The sequence below is a fragment of the Falco punctatus genome, assembly GCF_963210335.1.
Source record: "Falco punctatus genome assembly, chromosome: 3".
In the NCBI taxonomy this organism is placed as follows: Eukaryota; Metazoa; Chordata; class Aves; order Falconiformes; family Falconidae; genus Falco; species Falco punctatus.
Window position 1 is genome coordinate 43,566,513 of NC_137582.1, and position 19,632 is coordinate 43,586,144.

General features: G+C 37.3%; 1 protein-coding gene across 4 annotated transcripts in view; it reads left to right on the forward strand.

Moving 5' to 3' along the window:
* Positions 1 to 17,843, forward strand: part of PDE7A (phosphodiesterase 7A) — a 77,951-nt gene extending 60,108 nt beyond the window's left edge. For 3 of the 4 annotated variants that reach the window (XM_080380448.1, XM_080380449.1, XM_080380451.1), the window contains 10 exons: positions 1,660 to 1,811; positions 3,493 to 3,556; positions 5,898 to 5,993; positions 9,005 to 9,105; positions 10,923 to 11,054; positions 11,376 to 11,467; positions 12,169 to 12,313; positions 13,177 to 13,273; positions 14,289 to 14,369; positions 15,721 to 17,843. In XM_080380448.1, coding sequence (XP_080236574.1) covers positions 1,660 to 1,811; positions 3,493 to 3,556; positions 5,898 to 5,993; positions 9,005 to 9,105; positions 10,923 to 11,054; positions 11,376 to 11,467; positions 12,169 to 12,313; positions 13,177 to 13,273; positions 14,289 to 14,369; positions 15,721 to 15,932 — 1,172 coding nt within the window. In that variant the 3' untranslated portion in view covers positions 15,933 to 17,843. The remainder of the gene's footprint in view (positions 1 to 1,659; positions 1,812 to 3,492; positions 3,557 to 5,897; positions 5,994 to 9,004; positions 9,106 to 10,922; positions 11,055 to 11,375; positions 11,468 to 12,168; positions 12,314 to 13,176; positions 13,274 to 14,288; positions 14,370 to 15,720) is intronic. The other variant, XM_080380450.1, reaches the window with a different exon arrangement.
* Positions 17,844 to 19,632: the final 1,789 nt, after the last annotated feature.

Below are 19,632 nucleotides of genomic sequence, written 5' to 3' on the forward strand. Positions count from 1 at the left end.
GACAGAATCTATTTATTTGCCTGCTGTACATGTGAATGTTGCTTTATAAGCAGCCTTTATCATATGTAGTACAACTGCTTGCATAACTGGGGCACATGGGTACCAGTGTCTTCAGAGGAAGTGCCCTTGGCCTTCATCGTGATGGCTTGAAGAAAGATTTTTCATGTGAAGTTGTCTGTGTTAGTCCTTTGATGGGAACTTCAGTGTCTTGATGGAGTATTTCAGGCATGTCCGAAAGAACGTTCCGGTTTTGTCAATTTAACGTCTGTTAGCGCAGACTGTTGATGTGAAATGCTGCTGCATTTGATTAGATATTGTATGTTCGTGCATTTGTCAATTCTGTTCAGAGGAGTTTCATTAATGTAGATTGGAAATTATATATTAACAAGTTACTTTAGAACAGAAAATACGTTGAAACTTCTGCAGGGAGAAGAGTTTATATGGACAAAGATTTATCTTATGTAGATAACTGCTTTCACTAGAAGTCACTGAGGTTTTTAACTGAGGTTGTTAAGGCCACACCTTCCCCTGTACAGTATTTTAGACTGACTTTAAGAACTTCTTACTTCACCAGTTTCTAGTGTGCCTTGTTCTTGGGAGGGCATAAGGTCTATACTACAGAGTTGGCCTCATGTCGGTTTTGAGGATCTATGTTTTTGGAGAAGAGCATGTTTGCATTGACTTGCTTACTTATCTTTCTTTCTTTTTTTTTTTTAAACTGAAGTAATTTTGGGCATAATAAGGGAATATGAAGATTTTTGACTGTTCATTGGTTATATAAAACTGCTGAAAAGAAACTAAAGGCTAAGTTTGGCTTTATATATTTCAGAATTGAATTACCAGGCCCGTTGCAAAGAAACTGTAGCTATGTATAGTTTGATCTTTAGGTTTCTAAGACACTTTAATCATATCAAGTGGAATTGAATATAAGCTAGCATCGGTCATTTGAATAAACCAGGTAACCTAAGAAGAGTAAAGCAAAATATTTGGATTAATCTTTGAAAACAGGTTAAATCTATTTTCTGTATTGTTTTCACTGTACTGGGAAAGGGAATTACATATGCTGTGAAAATAAATGTGGTGCTTGTTTGGCACAGGAGAGGCTCTGAGCATAATTATCTGCAAAAGCACCAAAATCACTTGTTTCAAAACTTTGCCAGTAAAGTTAGGAGAATTTCTGAGCTTTAAAGTATATGTAAAGGCTACTTGTGTACTCAAAACCTACTTATAATTGCTGTATCAACACACAATTATTGATATTCTCTTGCTGGCGTACATATCTTATGTGATTTGCTAGGGACATGGATTTGATGTGTGCACATGAGAGCAGTTTTCCAAAAAGAAGTTGTTTGCACTACTGTGTGTGTGTTTACACGATTTCCATAATATTTTTGTCCTTTCAATAACAGAGTTCCTTAAAAAGATAAGTCTCAGCTGTGATTTAAATATTTGTTTTTCTTTACAGGGTACTTACAAGGAAAACTTTCTTTTCTAAGCCATGTCTCTGTACTTACTCTTAATAAAAATATGGGGTTTTATTGAGAAACATTTGATACACAAAAAAATTGCGTTGCCCTGGTTGTACCAGACTTTCTTGGAACAGTTTTCTTTTCGGTAAAGGTTTTTTAGAGAGAGTGTTTATTTTCTTGTTTTTTGTAGCAAATTCTGAAATCGAGGTGTCTGTGTCTGCGAGAAATGTGAGAAGGTTGCTTAGTTTCCAGCGATACCTGAGATCTTCCCGTTTTTTCCGTGGTATCACTGTTCCAAATTCTTCAAACATTTTAGATGATGATTATAATGGACAAGCAAAGGTTGGTTGCTTGATTTTTGTTTTTTAAGTATGTTTTTAAAAAATGTTTGCTAATATATAACTATCTCATGTTAAAAGCGCAACCAAATACAAATTTTAAGCACATATTCTTTATATATATGTATGTGTTTTTCCCTGTGTGTACATATATGTATTTGTCTTAATAAGTTCAGCCAAAATTACATGGTTTCTAACAAACTCCTTTACTACCCACAAGTTTACTGGAATGATTTTTAGAGCTTTATGTGGCTGGTGTAGGTTCTTTAATAACTAATGAATGCAAGATGCACTTTCATAACTGAAGATAACAAGGAAAGGAAAATGTATCCAAGAAATGTAATGGAACAATTTGGACAACTGGGTCTACATACCACAACCCCTGCTTCATTTCTTTTCATTTTTAGTCTAACCTCACTACTGAAAATGTGGAAGAGTGAGTACCTACCAACTGAAAACTCAATAGTATGCAGTAAATGGATTTATCAGAATATTATTATACCAAACCAACTTTTTCTCTGGTAGGCAATCCTAGAAGAGAAAAGGGCGATAGCTATAATACACCTGTGCTGCAGTAAAGCAGGGAGAGCAAGTGCTGAAACGATGGGCAGTACTAAGGGAACAGTTAGTTGGATGGAAGGCTAGTGTACTGGGGACAGAGGGTGGGTGGTGCTGAAGAGGGGAGCGAGCAGACAAAGATTATTTAGGTTATTCAAGATCCCAAAGGCGCTGTTGTCTCACTGATTGCATGTAGTGCTTTTTGTTTGTTATCTTGATGCAGAAGAGGAATACACTTGTAATATAGTGATTGTGTCCATGTTGAACATGATCAGTCTGCGCTGTAGGAAGAATCTGATAACCTGGAGGATGGATTTTAAAAATGTACATGTAATTTAATAGTAAAAAGACCTTCTTAATGCTCTTGTTTGTTCTGGTAGTGGAGTTTTAGTGGCTGGTAAAGAAAAGCTAGAATATGTAATTGGATCACAAAACAGCTCTACCAACCTAATGAGAATAGGAGAAGGCAAGTATTTGCTGTAAAATGTGCTGGACAGGTCTTTGTGGTTGTGGTAGGGGAGGCAAAGATTGTGACTGCTGAACTCTGTTGAGGCCTCCAGTGCTGTTTGCTGTTCTTGTTTATCCCTGTTGCTGGAAGAACAGTTCATGTGGAGCAGCTGTGAAGAAGTGCAAATTCAGGTAGAAAGTAAAAAGTTTCTTAAAAAAGCTCATATGTCTAGTAAAGCATCTAGATTCTATTTCTCCTATAAACAACAGGGGAAAGAGAGAGAACAAGATGAAAGACTACACAGATTAATTTACTAGCTCATTGCAAAAGTTAAAAGTGGAAGAAGTCTGAATACAGAGTCATTCTGTCATACTGTTTCTGGTTTTAACCTAATTGTTTTAAATTATGTCTTAGTTCTTTTAAGAAATTGACTAAAGGATGAAAGGAAAATCTGCAACCAATTCTGTCAAGGCACTTATCATTTTTTCCAGTTTTTTAATTTGTAACATGTATTAAAATTTTCAGTTATCAGACAAATTTAATTATTCTTTTAATACTATTTTTGTATGTAGAAATCCTAAGACTTTTATCTGTCTCTGAAATCTTAAATAGTCCTCTGGGCTACAGGAAAATAGGCGTATACTGAGAAAAAATTGACAGCTTTTGTGTTTCCTTTCAGTGTATGCTGGAGAAGGTTGGAAACTGGAATTTTGATATTTTTCTTTTTGATAGACTGACAAATGGTGAGTTTACTTTTGATATTTTGTGGTTGATCTCCTTGCATAACTTAACTATTGCATTTATGTTGCGGTATGTGATTGCTTGTTCACTAAAAACCACAAGTTTCCTCAGGTAGTACTTTTGATTTAATAGTCTTTAATCAAAGTTCTAGTTTGCCTGATCACTCTGTTAAAATGCCATTACTGTCAGTACTGATAATAATAATTGATTTGTAGAAGAGGCCATTCTTGTACTTTGTAGGTTGCTATTCTCTCTCAGTAATTTGAAGAAGTAATTGGATAGAAATTACCAAATAATTTTGCTAACAGTCTTTTTTTTTTTTTTTTTTTTTAAATTATGGAGTGCTGGTAATTTATGTTGTGTCTAAATGGTCATTTATGTTGAACAAGTATTTTTCTGATAAATTTAATATTAGATAAAACAGTTCTGTTACTTCATAGTGCAATAAGAAGGCATGTTGGTATGAATGCATTATAATTACGACATAGAATAGAATACCTAGAGAGTTAGAAGTTGAGCAGACAGAAGCTGCCATATGCATAGCTTCTACAAAACACAAAAAGGAAGGGAATACTGTGGTTAGTTTTGTGCACCCATTACAAATAGCAGTAGGAACTACATAGGTAGTTGATTAAAAAAAAACAGTATAGTTTAAGTTAGGGACAGGCAGTTAGAAAAAAGATGTGTAAATGTGCTGAAAAGGAGGAGGGAGGGCTGCTGCAGTGGGTAGAGTGAAGTTTCGTATTATAATCACAGGAATGGAAGCTGAGTTTTGAATAGAATGGAAAGAGGAGGTGAGTGAGTCCAGCATCATGGTGACATTTGTGCCAGAGTGGAAAGTGAACAGAGGGCAGCACTTGCAGGTTTTACATCAGTCAAATGGAGTTGGTAGCAGAGATGCAGTTGGAGTGTTTAAAGTTGGCAGAAAGAGAAATGAAGTTCAGAAAGGAAAATGTGATGTCAAAAGATAATTTCCTCCTGTTTTGTTGAAGAGATGCTTGGCTTAATCTAGTGTAAAAGTAGTATCCTCAGAGTTTGATTTAATAGAGAAAATGGATAGAAAAAATGAAAACAATGAGGATTTTTAAAAAGAGAACATTTATATAGCTAATTATAAACTTTGGATTAGATAACTGAATTGAGAAAAAACTATGTGTGCAAAGTTAACTTCTTTGTAAGCATAGTTTATTTTGGATTAGTTTATCAGATTGGAGTAATCTGAAATAATCTTTTTATAAGAGGCCTTATCTACCTCTTAAATATGCTTTTTTCAAATAAATTTTAGATAATACCAGAACAGCTTCTATTGTGGTAGCCTTCCTATACCAGCTGATTTGCTGGTATTTAGTCATTTTGGGAGGACATTTTGAACAGGCAGTTTAGCTCTTGGAAATTTGTAAGGGGAAAATGCTGTATATAAAATACTCTGCTTGATGAGCTGCCCTGGACAAGCCTGTAAGAAACAAATTACTCAGTAAATGTTGTTCAAAGAATTGTGTATCTTATTGTGAGGAAGTGGCATGCACGTGTAAATACGTTAACCCTAGTAATAAGCTAGATTTAGCAGAAATTTTTGTCCTTTTGTACTTCAGTTTCTGTCTGTGCTAGGTTCTTTAATTCCTGCTAAATGAAGATTGTCAGTCAGTGTATGGAAAGTTATCTGCTACTACCTATTGTTTGCAGAGCAAGTAACAGGCAAGCTGCTTCAAGTAAACATTTGCAGAGTGTTTCTTCTCTTAGTTGTTTTACCACTGCAAGAGATTATTATATTATATATTATAGCTGTAAGTAGGCGAAGTATATTGTAAGCTTGTAACAGTATGCATTTTCTAGAAAAACTTCAAGCTTTTTCTTTGCGTTCTGGGTGAAATAAGGAGTAGTTTAGCAAAATACATGAAAATGAGAGCATACATACAATGTATGCTAATTGATAGTGTTGGTTAGCTTTTTTCTTCACCTGATTATTTTTGTATTTGGTTTTAAGCTGTATGTCTGTCTGTGATATGTTGCACCATGATATTTATAAAATTGAATGCCGTTGTAACGGGTTTGCATGTTGTGAAACCTGTTCCTTTTTTAATGTTCAGTAACATTTTCCTCCTATCAGTTGACAGTGGACAATTGGTGAATGCATTATAATTATGCAAAACCACTGGTGATTACTAGCGGAGATAGCTAATGAATCTTGTTGTGCAGTAAGATTTAAATATTTATCATAAATCGGTGTAGTGAAATTTGCTTGTATTATTTTTGTGACCAATTTGTTTGAAATAATAGATTTCTTATGAAAGTGTCACTGATTTTATGGCTTCCAATGAATTAGTATTTTCATCTTATTTTTAGGAAACAGTCTAGTCAGCTTAACCTTTCATCTGTTTAATCTTCATGGACTAATTGAACACTTCCAGTTAGATACGATGAAACTTCGTAGATTTTTGGGTAAATACAGCTTTTTATTATGATGAATATTGCTGTTTATCCGCATTTTTATACCTTAACTGAAGTGCTGGTTAGAGTTTAGCAATAAGGTTTGAAGAGTACTGATGCAGTCAAGATTGTGCAGTGATTTAAATTATACTGATTGAAAAAATCTCTCAGTTTCTATGAATATGGAAATCTCCATGTTAAATCCAAGCAAGTATTAACAAGTTTAGTATTTTTGTAGCAGATGATGTATTGTATTTATTAAATCTAAATAATCAGGAATATATGTGAGACTGCATGACACTTTTATTGGGAAAGGCTAGACAGCCTTTTTTCTTTGTTTTGATTTTCAGTTCTGTTTTATTCTTAATTTCTGAAGTTCATGAGATAGTTTCCTGTGTTGAACATGCCAGCTTGACCATATTTAATGGTGTCAATTTGATGCTATCCCAAATATGATGCATAATATTCAAACCAAATGGTACTTACACTTAACAGCTGAAAGAGCTGTCTTTCTGCATCCCTGTACTGTAGACACAGATGCTGGTGTGAGATTCCCTTCCTTTTGGTTCTTGTGTGACAGAACCTTTAATTTTGTGGACTGGGAAGCTTTTTTTTTTTTTTTTTTTTTTTTTTTAACTGAGCAGGAGCAACAAGTTTCTAGTCGCTGTTACCAGGCTGTCACAGTTTCAGAGGAAACAATTTTGTGGTTACAAAGCTTGCCATTTAACAGGAGAAATCGCATTTGGAAGGCCTTTCTCCCCTTTCAAATAAAGGAATGTTTTTGTTTTCATCATTTAGTTCTCCTTCAGCTTTAAAAAATTTCAGTTCTGTCTTGCATTTCGTGTTGTTTTAAAGTGGTCTCAATTCTTTCCAGTTTCAAAGAGGTAGATTGGCTGACCTTGGTGATACCTGATGCATTGGAATGTGAAGCAAATAATTACAGAAATCTGGTCTTTGGCTACTCAAGCTGTAACTGAGTGTTTTGTCTTTCCCTTCATGCTTATTTCCTGGTTAGTTGAGATTTAGCACATGGCAGTACTTGAAATGACTGAAAGACCAGTTACAAATGACTGAATTAGTTAATCAGTTATCAAAAGATAATGATACTCTTAACTACATGTGGCTTCTCAAAGACATAAGTCACTAAAGTTAGATTAGACCTGGAAGAAGGCAAAATTTTATTTTGGCTTTGCAATTCACCACCCTTTCCCTTTTCTTTAATGCCTTACTAGCAGTAAGAAAAACATTTCTTAGCTCTGTCCTAGCCCGTCTGTCCAGTCAAGGAACCTTTCTTCCAAATACAGCTTCTTAGCATAAACCAAATTAATTCTTTTCTTTTGCTACCTCTTATACCCTAATCCAAAGTAATCTGAAGATCAAATTCCAGAAAACTAGGAAAGCTCAAGTGGTCCGTAGTGCCACACAAAATTCACTTTATTTGAGAACTTACTGGAATATTTTTAAGGAGAGATCTCATTTTTGCCATTTATTTTTGTGTGTGTGTGTATATATATATATATATATATATATATAAAATCTCACATATGTGTGTGTGTGTGTATATATATATATGTTTGTTTATACACATACAGAGTCTTCCTGTGATTTCCAAAGGTTACTTGGAGATCTGTCTCTTCCTACTGTGTGTTTTCAATTCCTTATTCCAGACCTGAACAGGGAGAGAGAAAATACTAAACAGTGCGTTCCTGGAAACATGGGGTTGTTGTTCCATTCTGGTTCTGGCAGAGTGATCAAAATATTTCCTAGGTCTGCTTTATTAAAATAAATAAATCAAGAAAATTCCAGACTTCAGGTAGCTGGACCAGCCTACAAAGCCACAAAAAAATTGAGTAAGCCAAGGAAATCCTCGTTCATGCACTGGATGTGAGGAATAGGTGAAAGGGAGTTCTACTGCAGGTTCATAGAGCCCAAAGATGCTTATTTTCATTATTTTCCACATGAGGTGTCAGCTGTGCATTGAGAACTATTTAGATTCCATGATGGTTACAGTATTTTAACTTTTCATGCACCACAGCTCTTCACAAATGCCATGGCAGTTATGCTATAGCATTACAGTCACAGTTGCCTGGTGGAGGGTACTGGATTGTAAACTGAGTAGAAAAAGTGGTTGTGAGTATAGTTGTTTGAATGGGATTGACAGACTGTAGTCAGCCAGGAAAATGCTCTTTTGAGGTTTGCTTGAAAGAGCTGATGTGTCATGTCAGGCAAAACTTTAGAATATAGTTTGATTGCTGTGCTTCAGATCTTCTCCCCCTACATCTTTTTTAACATTATATTTCTTTCACTCTACATACTTGAGCTAATGTTGATGCCCTTTAAAGTATTCTACCTATAATGTTTAGACAACCAGGAAGATGGAGGAGGGCAAGGAAGAAGTTAAATAGGGAAAATTAAATCTAGGAGTGGCTAGTCAGACCATCATCTAAATGAGATTCTTTTCTAAATTGCGTATAGGCTTACATTTGCCTGAGTACAAGTATGAGAAGATCGCTAAACTATGTACAGGTGGCTTTCCATGACCACTCTCCTGAAGGGGAAAGGAAAGCACTTCATGTGGCAGGAAAGCAATACCTAATTCCTCTGATCCTGTCTGTTTTCGAGGCATGATATGAAGGTCATCCTGATGCTTTGGTAAATAGTATTATCTTCATTTTGTATTCCAGGTTGCCTCAACATTCAGGCAGGCTAAATTATCCAAGGAAGCCTTTCCGGGGAAGTTCTCAAAGTCAAAGTATCTCAGATTATATATTGATTTCAAGTTGTTTAATTTTTGCTCTGAGATGATTTTACGTGTGGTTGATTTTCTTTAGAAAATACTGTTTCTTCATATAAAAATCTTTTATATCTGTGTCGTCGTTCAGCTGACAATTTATTGACTTTGACACTTTTACGCGTATGTAACTTGTGATATTGCATATTTCTGTGCCTAAAAAGGGCATATAAAATGGTACTTGAAACCTTGCTGTTTTATTTGATTTTGGGTATTTGTTATTTTCCTGCAGTTATGGTTCAAGAAGATTATCACAGTCAAAACCCTTACCATAATGCAGTTCATGCTGCTGATGTGACTCAGGCCATGCACTGTTACTTAAAAGAGCCCAAGGTAAGGGAGTGATCTCACTTTTACATCACATGCAGAAATACATGTATTTGTGTGTGTGCACATATATAAATATATGTGTATGCACATACACGCACTTTTAATTAAAAGCAAACAAACCTAAAAACCCAGCAAAACCCACTCTTGAACACAAAAAGTCAGGCAGTGATTCCCCATGTTGCTGAGGCTGTGGGTTCACACTTAGCACTATGCTTTTCTTTTTTCCCCTTCTGAGCTGGCATTGTCTTTTGTGTGATTTCGTGTTGAACCAGAATAGGGAATTAAGATTGCAGCTGTTTAACATAGTGCTGTGCCCCGAGACATTTACATAGAATTGCAGCCTGAGTCAGAGCTGACAATAACAAACCTGTGTGTGTGTTGCTTGGGGTAGGGTAGTTTTGTTTGGTGTTTACCCCCCCCCCCCCCCCCCAACTACCGTTATGCTTGCTTTGCTCATCTGATGTTAATGAATGGTGTGCTTCTGCTAGAGGCACCTTATAGCAAGACATCAGGAATTCTTTGGCCTTTCTTAAAAAGGGCAGTGTGACAGACCTTAAGGAGTTGAGCTAGTTGAGTGTTTTTTACTACTTGGACTGCTGGCAGTCTGCTGTAAGTGATGTCTTAGACAATTTCAGGGCTACATCCTGTCCTTCTGTATTAAATTGATAACTGTAATCCTCTCTAGCTAGGTGAGACAAGTTATCTGCCTTGATGCAGATTATCACCCATCTGGTATTCCCGTGGAAAGAATAGCTCTTTATTCTGCTTCTGAGGTAACAACAAAGAAGTTCTGGCTCCATGGGTGTTTTTCAGAGGTTCTTTGCCCGCTCTTCCCACACAGTTTCTCAGTGCTGCTCTCTGATCAATTGTTGATGCAGTGAGCCAAATTGGAGCTGTACACGATGAGCTTTTTTATGCATGCAGTTTGGAAGCCATGAGCATTTTATATTTAATACCGGTGATGGAAGTTTTGTAATGCTTCGGATACAAGTATAGACAACGTATTTTTAGTAACGTATACAGCTACTGGTTCTGTTGCACCAAAGTGCTTTATAAACATGTGAGGCATGATACGTGGCAAATGCAACAGGAAATACAAACTTCTGTCCTTGCAGGGTGTTTGCTGCATTTGTGGGCAGAACTGTCCTCTCTGTTTTAGCGCAAGCTAGACTGTATTACTGAATTTAACTCACAGACCTCCAACCAAAAGTAGTAGCAGCTATGAGCAGTGAAAATAAGTCCATGCAGTTTCACGATGAGTTAATCTACATGCACATACTTGAAAATATTTATTTTTGGCAGATTTGGTTCTTTTCCTGGTCAACTTTGAAATACAATTTTGCCTAAGAGTAGAAATCCATTCTGAACAGTTCTAAAGTATTCCAGAGCATTGCTTTCTTCCTGCTAAGATGAAAGGGTTTTATGTTTTTTAAAATGTAGTCAGTATTTAAAGCACAATTGACACATACAGATAAGCTTGGTAAATGAGATGGAGAGCTAATTTTAAGAATTTGCTGCTTTTACAGGATCTGGTTAGGAATAGTAGCCAGAAAGGAGCGTTTTGTGTGCCAGCATTTTTTAGGACTGAACATTCCCATTAAGTAAGAATAATGCTTAAACCATTGTTGAAATTTTGTAGCTTTTGAGGGGGAAATACTGTGAGAAGTCAGAGGAATATTAGTTTTATGTTACTAAAATTTTTTCTGAGTTTCTGTTGGCTGTTAACTATTAAAAAAGACAAAAAAAGTGACATCTGTGCCCTTTTCTGAGGGCATACTTGTATTGCTTACAGAATTACATTTGTTGTTACTATCTTACAGCTTTCCAAATCTTTAACTCCATGGGACGTTCTGCTCAGTTTAATAGCAGCTGCCACACATGATTTGGATCACCCAGGCGTTAACCAACCTTTCCTAATTAAAACAAATCATTACTTAGCAACTTTGTATAAGGTAAGGACAAAGTTGGTTTGTTTGTGAAAACCAGGTTTGGGGAATGCCTGAGGAGTACAGAAAAGGAGTATAAATTGTGTTTAGTTAGTGGTGGGTGTCAATCCAGACATTGCTTCCCTGTCACTGGGATAAAAAAACTGTGCAAACTAACAAAGTATTCAGGACTTGTGAGTTTTAACCTCCTTGGAAAAAAAAATAGTAAAGAAGAAAGGAAAACACCATTCCCAAAACACATCAAAACTGTCTGGTACCGCTCTTAGTATGTAGCTGTTCAGTTTAAGAAAAAGTAATTGATACCTGTAATACCCTTTCCATTCACAGAATACCTCAGTATTAGAGAACCATCACTGGAGATCAGCAGTGGGATTGCTGAGAGAGTCTGGTTTATTTGCACATATGTCATTAGAAAACAGGTATGTTCATACAAAATCATAGTATCATAGCATATTTATATTCTAGGTATAGAATCACAGAGTATGTGTATTCTATACATAGAATATATCTAAACTATTTTTATATATTAGTGCGAGATGTTAGCAAACTGTTACTTAAGTAAGGCAGCCTTGCAAAACAAACTAAATTATTGCATGGCAGTTCTGAATACAAAATGTAGATTACTGTCTATTTTAAGAGTTCCTGGTTACTGTGCTATTGGAGTAGAGCAGTTCATGGTGCAATGTGATATTCGGAACACTTACTGTGAGCACACTGCAGAAGTGTATTCATCTAGTCAAGCACCCGTTCAGATTAAACTTGGCAGCCTTTTCCCATTCTGCCCTCACAACTGTAGTTTGAAACAGACCCTCTTCACCTCCTTTAACAACAAATAAGCTTTAAACAATTAGTTTGTGCGTTTTTAAATGGGGGAAAAAACAGCACAGAAGAAAAATTATTAGTCTTCCTGAAAGCTGCCAATGAAACATCCTGGTATTTCTATGGATATTGTAGGAATTTTTCAGAGAGGGAAAACGAGTAAAAGAAACAGTGCAGTTAAAACACTGATTATAAAGCTTGTTTTTGTGTAAGAATGAATGTGATAAAAAGACGTAATTCTAGTGAAGGCTGTTGTTCTTAATTGTTATGCTCTTTGAATGTGTGGTATCACTGATTTCAGGCAGCTGATGGAAAGCCAGATAGGTGATCTCATTCTTGCCACAGACATCAGTCAGCAAAATGAGTATCTGTCCATGTTTCGATCCCATTTGGATAGAGGAGACCTATGTCTGGAGAATGCAAACCATCGTCACTTCATTTTACAGGTGATCTTTTTGGTAATATTTTTTAAAACATCATTTTAGTGTTAAAAGTAGTTTACTTAAAATGCTAAATACTACTTCTGCCAGGCTATCTCCTCCTTTCAAAGTGAAGTAGAAATAATTTTTAGTCATTTTGTTTCATTACAACAAGTTTGTTCCCTCTACTTCAATATCCCCCGCTCTCAGCACTTCTCCCGAGTGATGTCGTGTTTTGGTAAGTCTGATAACTTAGAGCTGCTACAGCAAGGAGAGATGTGTTTCCAAGACAAGGCTTAGTTCTTCTGATGACTCCAGTGCAGTCTCAGAACTGTGAAATGCTTTGTCAGAACATATTTTGGGAAAGCATACTGTTGTGAATCAGTTTGCAGCTGTGCTAGGGAGAGGTTTAGCAAGCTTTCAAAACAAAAGCCTTGAGAATCTCTTTAGGTTTATAGAAATCCTTATTATTAGGTTCATATTGTGGACAATAGAAGAAAGTGGACAGATGAGACCAGAATGCAAACCATTACTAAAAACGTGACCTTCAGAGCCAGAAATGGAAAATGCTGTTTACTTTGATGTTTCTTTGTTTGTATTTATTGTTGTCTCCTGTACTAGTGAATATACTGAATATTTTTATATTATTAATATACTGAAATACTTTGACTTCACTGAATTTCCATATTATTCAGAGATGATCATGAGATCTGATAGTTCCCTGGGCGTTTTTTAAATACGATTATAGAACGTGACTTTAGAGAGAAGCACAAATAGTAGGTAGGTTTGTTACTCACAAAACTTAAAATAATCTGCTGTCAGGAAATAAATAATTGCAGATGCTTCTGTTGGAGGGAGAGGTGATCTAACACTGTATGTTAACTTACTAGATGGCTTTGAAGTGTGCTGATATTTGTAATCCATGTCGGACGTGGGAGCTGAGTAAGCAGTGGAGTGAAAAAGTAACAGAGGAGTTCTTCCATCAAGGCAAGTACGGGTAGAAGTATCTGTTGGTACATAATGTATTTACTGTGGAGAGAGCAACCATGAGTCATAGCTTCTGGCAAATAAAGGGATTTATATTTAGGGCTAATAGAGATCTACAGTACAGTATGCGAAATTTTTTACTTTCATGGGATGTACTTGCAAAAGGTAGATGTTACGAAAACCCAATAAAGAATCTTAGAATCTGAACCTGGAATGGCTGGTGCAATAGATCCATCAGCCTGAAAGGTGCCTCAGATGAATAAATATGCTCATTTTAAATTTACCTAGTGGTTTCAATACATGATGAATATATTTCATAATTTATCTGTAGCTTTTAAACTTCAGCCGTGAGGCCTGTTGGTAAGCAGGTAAGAGCTAGGGAGGAGATTTTTAATTACCACATAGTTAAGGCTGCTTACGTAAGCAGTTAATAAAGCTTTTAATTGACAAATGGAGTGAATTTTCTCCATTGCTATTGTTTTAATAATAAAGTATGCTTCTCGTTTCTTAAGGCTAGTTTAGCTGACTTGAGGCTTGCTAATTTGTGTGTGGATATGATAAATGGGGAACAGACTGCTTTATTTGGTGATAATCATGTGAAGCTTACTCTTAGATAAAGGTGAGAGGGAAGCAGAGCAACAAATTGGCTTTGGTGAGAAATTGCTGAAGGCGAAGCTGTTCACTTCCATATTGCTAAGGGCGGGGATTTTAATTTGTCATTCTATGGCAGCCTAGGAGGTTTTGCAAGGAAGTATGTTAGTCGTTCAGGAAACCTGTGATTTTATGTTTTTTCTTTCATTATTTTTTGATGAAAAATACAAAGTACTGTTAGTCTCACTGAGAGACCTACTTGGGTTTTTTGGGAGATGGGGGAGAGAAGTAAATGCATTCAACCAACTGCAGGATACTGTCCTTGTTAACCAACTTCCACAACTTGCCAGTCTTGGTATTTGGTCACTCCATTTGGGTCTGGACTTGATGACTTAACAGTTGTAATATGCTTTTATTTCTGTAGGAGATATTGAAAAGAAGTATCACTTGGGTGTGAGTCCGCTTTGTGACCGACAGACGGAAACTATTGCCAACATTCAGATTGGTAACTGCATTTCAATTCATTGTAGTAGATTTCTTTCAGGATGCAATTTGAAAACACTACCTTTTAGATACATTTCCTAGAGCTTGTACCCGCTCTGTGTGTATGTGTGGCAGCGTTTTTTTTCAATGTGCTTTGTAACAGTCCTCCCTCGAATGTGAGGAGTTTCAGTGTTCATGAAAGGTGCTGCACTGGCAGTCCTGGCGACCGAAGCCCTTCTGTTTCCTCACAGAGCAGGTACAGCATGGGGAGCAGCTCCTGACTTTTTGTGCTGCTGCCCAGAACTTTGCTCACCTGAAGTGGCCACTTTGGGAGGAGGCATGTTCATTGCCCTTGCCAGTGCAATCTCAGGTGCCTTTTGCGGCGAGGTTGCCACAACAGGGCTCCAGCTCTCTGGGTTAAGCTTTCTGGAATGTTAGCGTTCCTTTTAAATGCAGCCGTAAGAAGGGTAGTGGGCAGAGATTTGATGGGGAATGGTGAATGGCCTTTTTTATTGTTGTTCTTGTTGGATTTTAATCCTAACTGGATTGGATTTTAAATAGTAAAGTTACTTTTTATAGTTATTTTTAATAAAGTTGCTTATGTAGATTGAGTGGGGCTCAGTTAAAAACACAGTAAAGAAAAGGATACATTCAACCACAAGCACAGTACGAACTGGTGCTTTAAATTAAGAGACGAAACCTGATCTGTTAAATCAGATGCACTGTTTAATTTAGGATGTTAGAAAATCATACATTTCTGTAATTGACAGAATTAAATTGACTTTTTGGTTCATGGAAATACACTATAAATAAGTGCATTTGCACATACACACATACGTATATAAATGTTTGTGTGCTGATGTTTTGTGGCCTTTTTGTTTAAAAATTTCTATCACCTACATTTTTAAGTATTCTTAGTCAACTTAATATCGTGAAAAGAATACCTTCCTTTTATTCCCCTCCTGTAGTATAGTTCAGACTGTCTGTGGGATATTTTGTCATGAAATCTTTCTTTTAGAAATGTAGGTTTTCTAAAGTAAGTAGTTGCTGATGTTTAGATTCTCCCCCCACCCCATGTTTTCCAGTATTTTCCTTTATTTGGTCATCGTGAAAGACAGGTTAATTTGTTATCCAATATAATGCTGTTCTTTTGAGTGACTAGTAAAATCTTTTACATTTTGAGAGATTATTTTGTAAAGATGCCCTAAATACTGAAAGGAATTTTTAAGTGCATGTTGGAGAAGAGTAGTCTGATGCAGTTTATCTTTTGCTACTAAATTTTATTTAAAATATCGGAGTATCGGGGGGGGGGGTGTCCGTCCATTTGGTTTATTTTATTTTTCACCTGGATGTTTGTTTGCCTTTTTTTGAAGGTTTTATGACCTACTTAGTGGAACCTCTGTTTGGGGAATGGGCCCGGTTTTCAAACACCAGGCTGTCACAGACAATGCTTGGCCACCTGGGACTGAACAAGGCTAGCTGGAAGGGGGTGCAGAGGGAACAGTCTGGCAGTGGTGACGACGTTGACCCCGCTTTTGAGGAAATGGACTCAGACATATTACCTCAGGAACCTCGACTGTCCTGACCTCAATCTTCATGACAAAACTGCCTCTTCTCTTGGTATCTGCACGGTTGGATTAAAGGAGATACTTGCCAGCCCAAGGTTTTGGTAAAATGGTAAAATGATGCCAGCATTATTTATTTCCAAGTTTTCCTTTGACACAGACCATTTGAACCAGAATTTTTTTTAACTGCAAGATCTGAACATAGAGCAATATGCATACGCCTCAGTTGGTTTTCGTTCGGAACCTTGAATATGCAAAGCACAGCAGTGACTGAGCCTTGGAGGAACAGTACGAAAGCTTCACCGTGCCACATGGCTTTGGTTTTTTGGTGGAATTTGGAATACAGTCTTCAAATCTAAGACTTGAGATGGATTGTTCCACTTCCTCGGAATTCAGCAAGACTTGCATAAATGTGTTCAAAGCATACCTTCCACTCAGTCCCTGTTTTAATACGGAAATGTGAAGTGCCCATCCTCTGCTGCCTCTGGCAAGACTTGATGTTTACAAATGTACTCTGAAACTATTGGTTCTAGACTTAACCTTTGCGCATGGCTGTGAAGGAACCACTAACTTGGTTTTTTGCTTTTTTAAAAGAAAAAGATCAAATCTGAGACCGCAGCTCTTGTTTCTTTGGATGCCAGAAAAGCCTCCCATTTGCCATAATTTTGTTTGTGCACTGGGAACTGAGCATTCATCATAGAGCACAGCCAAGCTTTACTCCAGTGCTATATGGGAATGCAATTTTTTAATGGCGGAAAACACTTCCGAATTTGGGAAGGGAAGGGGTGGGGGTGGGGGGGAAGTGTCCGAACTGCATTGCGATTCTGCAGTGGAAACATCGCATGTTGTTTTCACTATTGTACACTTGAACTGCACATGCAAGAAAAAGGTGGAATGTCTAAACACCATAATCAGCTCAGGGTATTTGCCAATCTGAAATAAAGTGGGATGGGAAGCGTGTCCTTCAGAACAAGGGTACAAATGCCCCTTTCGCTGCAGCGTGTGTGTATGTGTGGGTGTGTGAGTATGTTTGGGATAGGGGAGGGCGGGAGGGTACAGGGAAGGGTTTGAACGGCAACTTTTTTTTTTTAATTTATTCTTTTAGAATGTGACAATTTCATGAACAGCCACACTGGGGAGGAAACTGTAACAAATTGCTACAGATGCCTTAAACTATGCACAAAGCTAAGTGACCAAATTTGTTTTTGATTTGAAAAATAATAATAAAAAAAAAGTGCATTGTTTACGTATTCCTCCCTCTACTGAAACATTACCCACTGATGGGTATTTGATGGGAAAAGGAGAAAATGTTTTTTAGGACAAAATTAAAGGACTAATTTTAAACTTAAAACATTCCATTTTTGTAATTTGTTTTACATTGTTTTAAGTACAGTAAGCACAACTGTAATCTAGTTTGAGAAACTGGTGCTTTCTTTTAGTTCATTTGTATTTCCCTGTTATTATTGTAAAAGACTGTTTATTAATTCTGTTTACAGTTTGTTGCAACAGCCATTTTTGGGAGAGAGCTTCAGCGTAAAGCCATTTGTAAAGGCTTTGCCATATTCATTTTAATATGTGCCTGTTGCTGTTAACTTTTAATTAATAAAAAAAAAAATCTTTTCACATCATGCTCCTGTACATTTAAGTTATGACTGAGTCCAGCATTATGGGAAGGTAGCTAAGGTTGCAGTCAGCTTCCACTGTAAAACTAAGCCAACTTCTGGATTTGAAAATACTAGTCCTCGTATGCCAAGATTTATTGCCTCTCGGAGCTTGGCCTTTTACTGTTTTGAAAAGCAAATCCCGACTTCCCCAATTGTTTCCCTTCTAAAAATTGTTTACTATTCTTTCATGTTCCCTGGAGTAGTATCATTAATCTCAAAGTGGCCATGTTTAGAGAAATAAATTTATAATTAAACCATTTTTTTGAACCTGCGTGAACTTCCTTCCTTTGCTGTCAGTGCAAGTTCTTGCCGTTGTCTGACTTCAACAGAGAAGGATCAGATGGGGTAAGGAGCCTTGATTATAATTTGCAGTAACAAAAAAGCCTTATTCCAACAGGTTGTGTCCACAAGGGTGATACTTGCCAGCGCCAGTGGTGGTTGGAGCTGTCAGAACACAGAGGTAACGGCTGTACCTTGCTACAGAACTGCAGCTAAGCTTCCTTATGGCCGGTACAGATTTGTAGGGTTAAGTGTGGAAAAGTACTGATTCATCCTAATTTTTGAATAAAACATATGCCAAGCCTGCAGCTATTTTCAAAACAATCACTAAAACCAGTATCTCCTCATGTCTTCTGTGGCTCACATTTTTTTAAAAATGTGACTTGGTTAAAGATAGGGCCTCAACAGCAATATAAATTCTGCTACTTGTTACAGGCTGTTAGCATATTTGAATAGGTAATTTTAATGAAAATTAAAATTAATGAATTTAAAAACATGTATATAGCAATATTCCAATATAATATTTATAAGCAACCTGTGATGCTTTAACATGCTGCAATCTTGATGTCATCTGCTCTGATAGGAACCAGTACAGCTCATCAAAGCGCTAGAGTAAAACACTAGTAGTTTTGTTTTAAGCCACCCTTCCTAGAAACGGGCTCCTGTCTTTTCCTGCTAGACTGGATTTAGAAAAGACTAAGCCTCTTCTTGCACATGCTAGCCTTCTGCAAATCTACACTGAACTTCAGCATTCCTACAGCTTAGAAGTTTCACGTGAGAGCTGGGAGCACAGGTACGCCAGCAGCGTGCCTGATGTGCTACAGCTGCTGCCAGCCAGCCTGTGTGAGTCCAGAAATGTGTTACAGGATGGAGGCCAGGTCCTCGCCGTCGTTTTTTTTAAATCTACAGATCTGGTCCCAGCGGGCTGCACTACTCGGTTGCACACATGGACAGATACAAGCAGGCCCCAGGTCTCTGCCCAGTGCACGTCCGTGTCCGTAGTTTGAGTACTTCTGCCTGAGGTGGTTTTCCATGGTTGGTAGCACTGCGTGGGTAAAAGACTTCAAGCAGAAAGATACAAATGAAGGTACAGAAAAGTATGAAATTGAATTAGTAGACGGCAGCTTTGTGATTCCATTTCCTTGCGCAGATGACATTTCTTTTGCTATCATTTTACATCACTAATAAGCCTTGCCACATGTTTTTATATTTCTGGGGTGATGGATGTCTGCACCTCACATACGCAGTTCAAACGGACCATGTTTGGTGTGGGGTTTTCTCATGCTTTAGCCTAGTTTAATAGGTCAAGCGACCCTCTCAAGTTTATGAGTTAATGATATAATTGCACTGAGTTACTTCATTTGAACAGCTGAAACACTTTCAACAGAGGCTTTGTCTCTGAAAGAAGAGAAACAGCAGAGGGTTTTTTGGGCCAGCTGTTCTGAAGCTGTGGCCTTTGGGGGCTGGGGGTGGGTAGTGGTGGTTGTGCCACACCAAGGGCCTATCAAGGGACCCCAGAGCACCAGGGGACAGAGAGGCTGTCAAACTACCTTCCTGTTACATTTGTGGTGAGGCATAAACTTCTCCCTGGTTCCTGATGGTTTTTTTTACCCAAATGTAACTGAATTAACAGCACTGTGCTCTTCTATGACTAATTCTACTGTTACTTCTGCTGCACAGCAAGGTAAATGGTCCAGTCCTGAAGGAGATGCAAGTTGTCACTATGCTGATTTATAGTCACTATAACAGAATGTAAACCATACTTTATTGCGGCTGC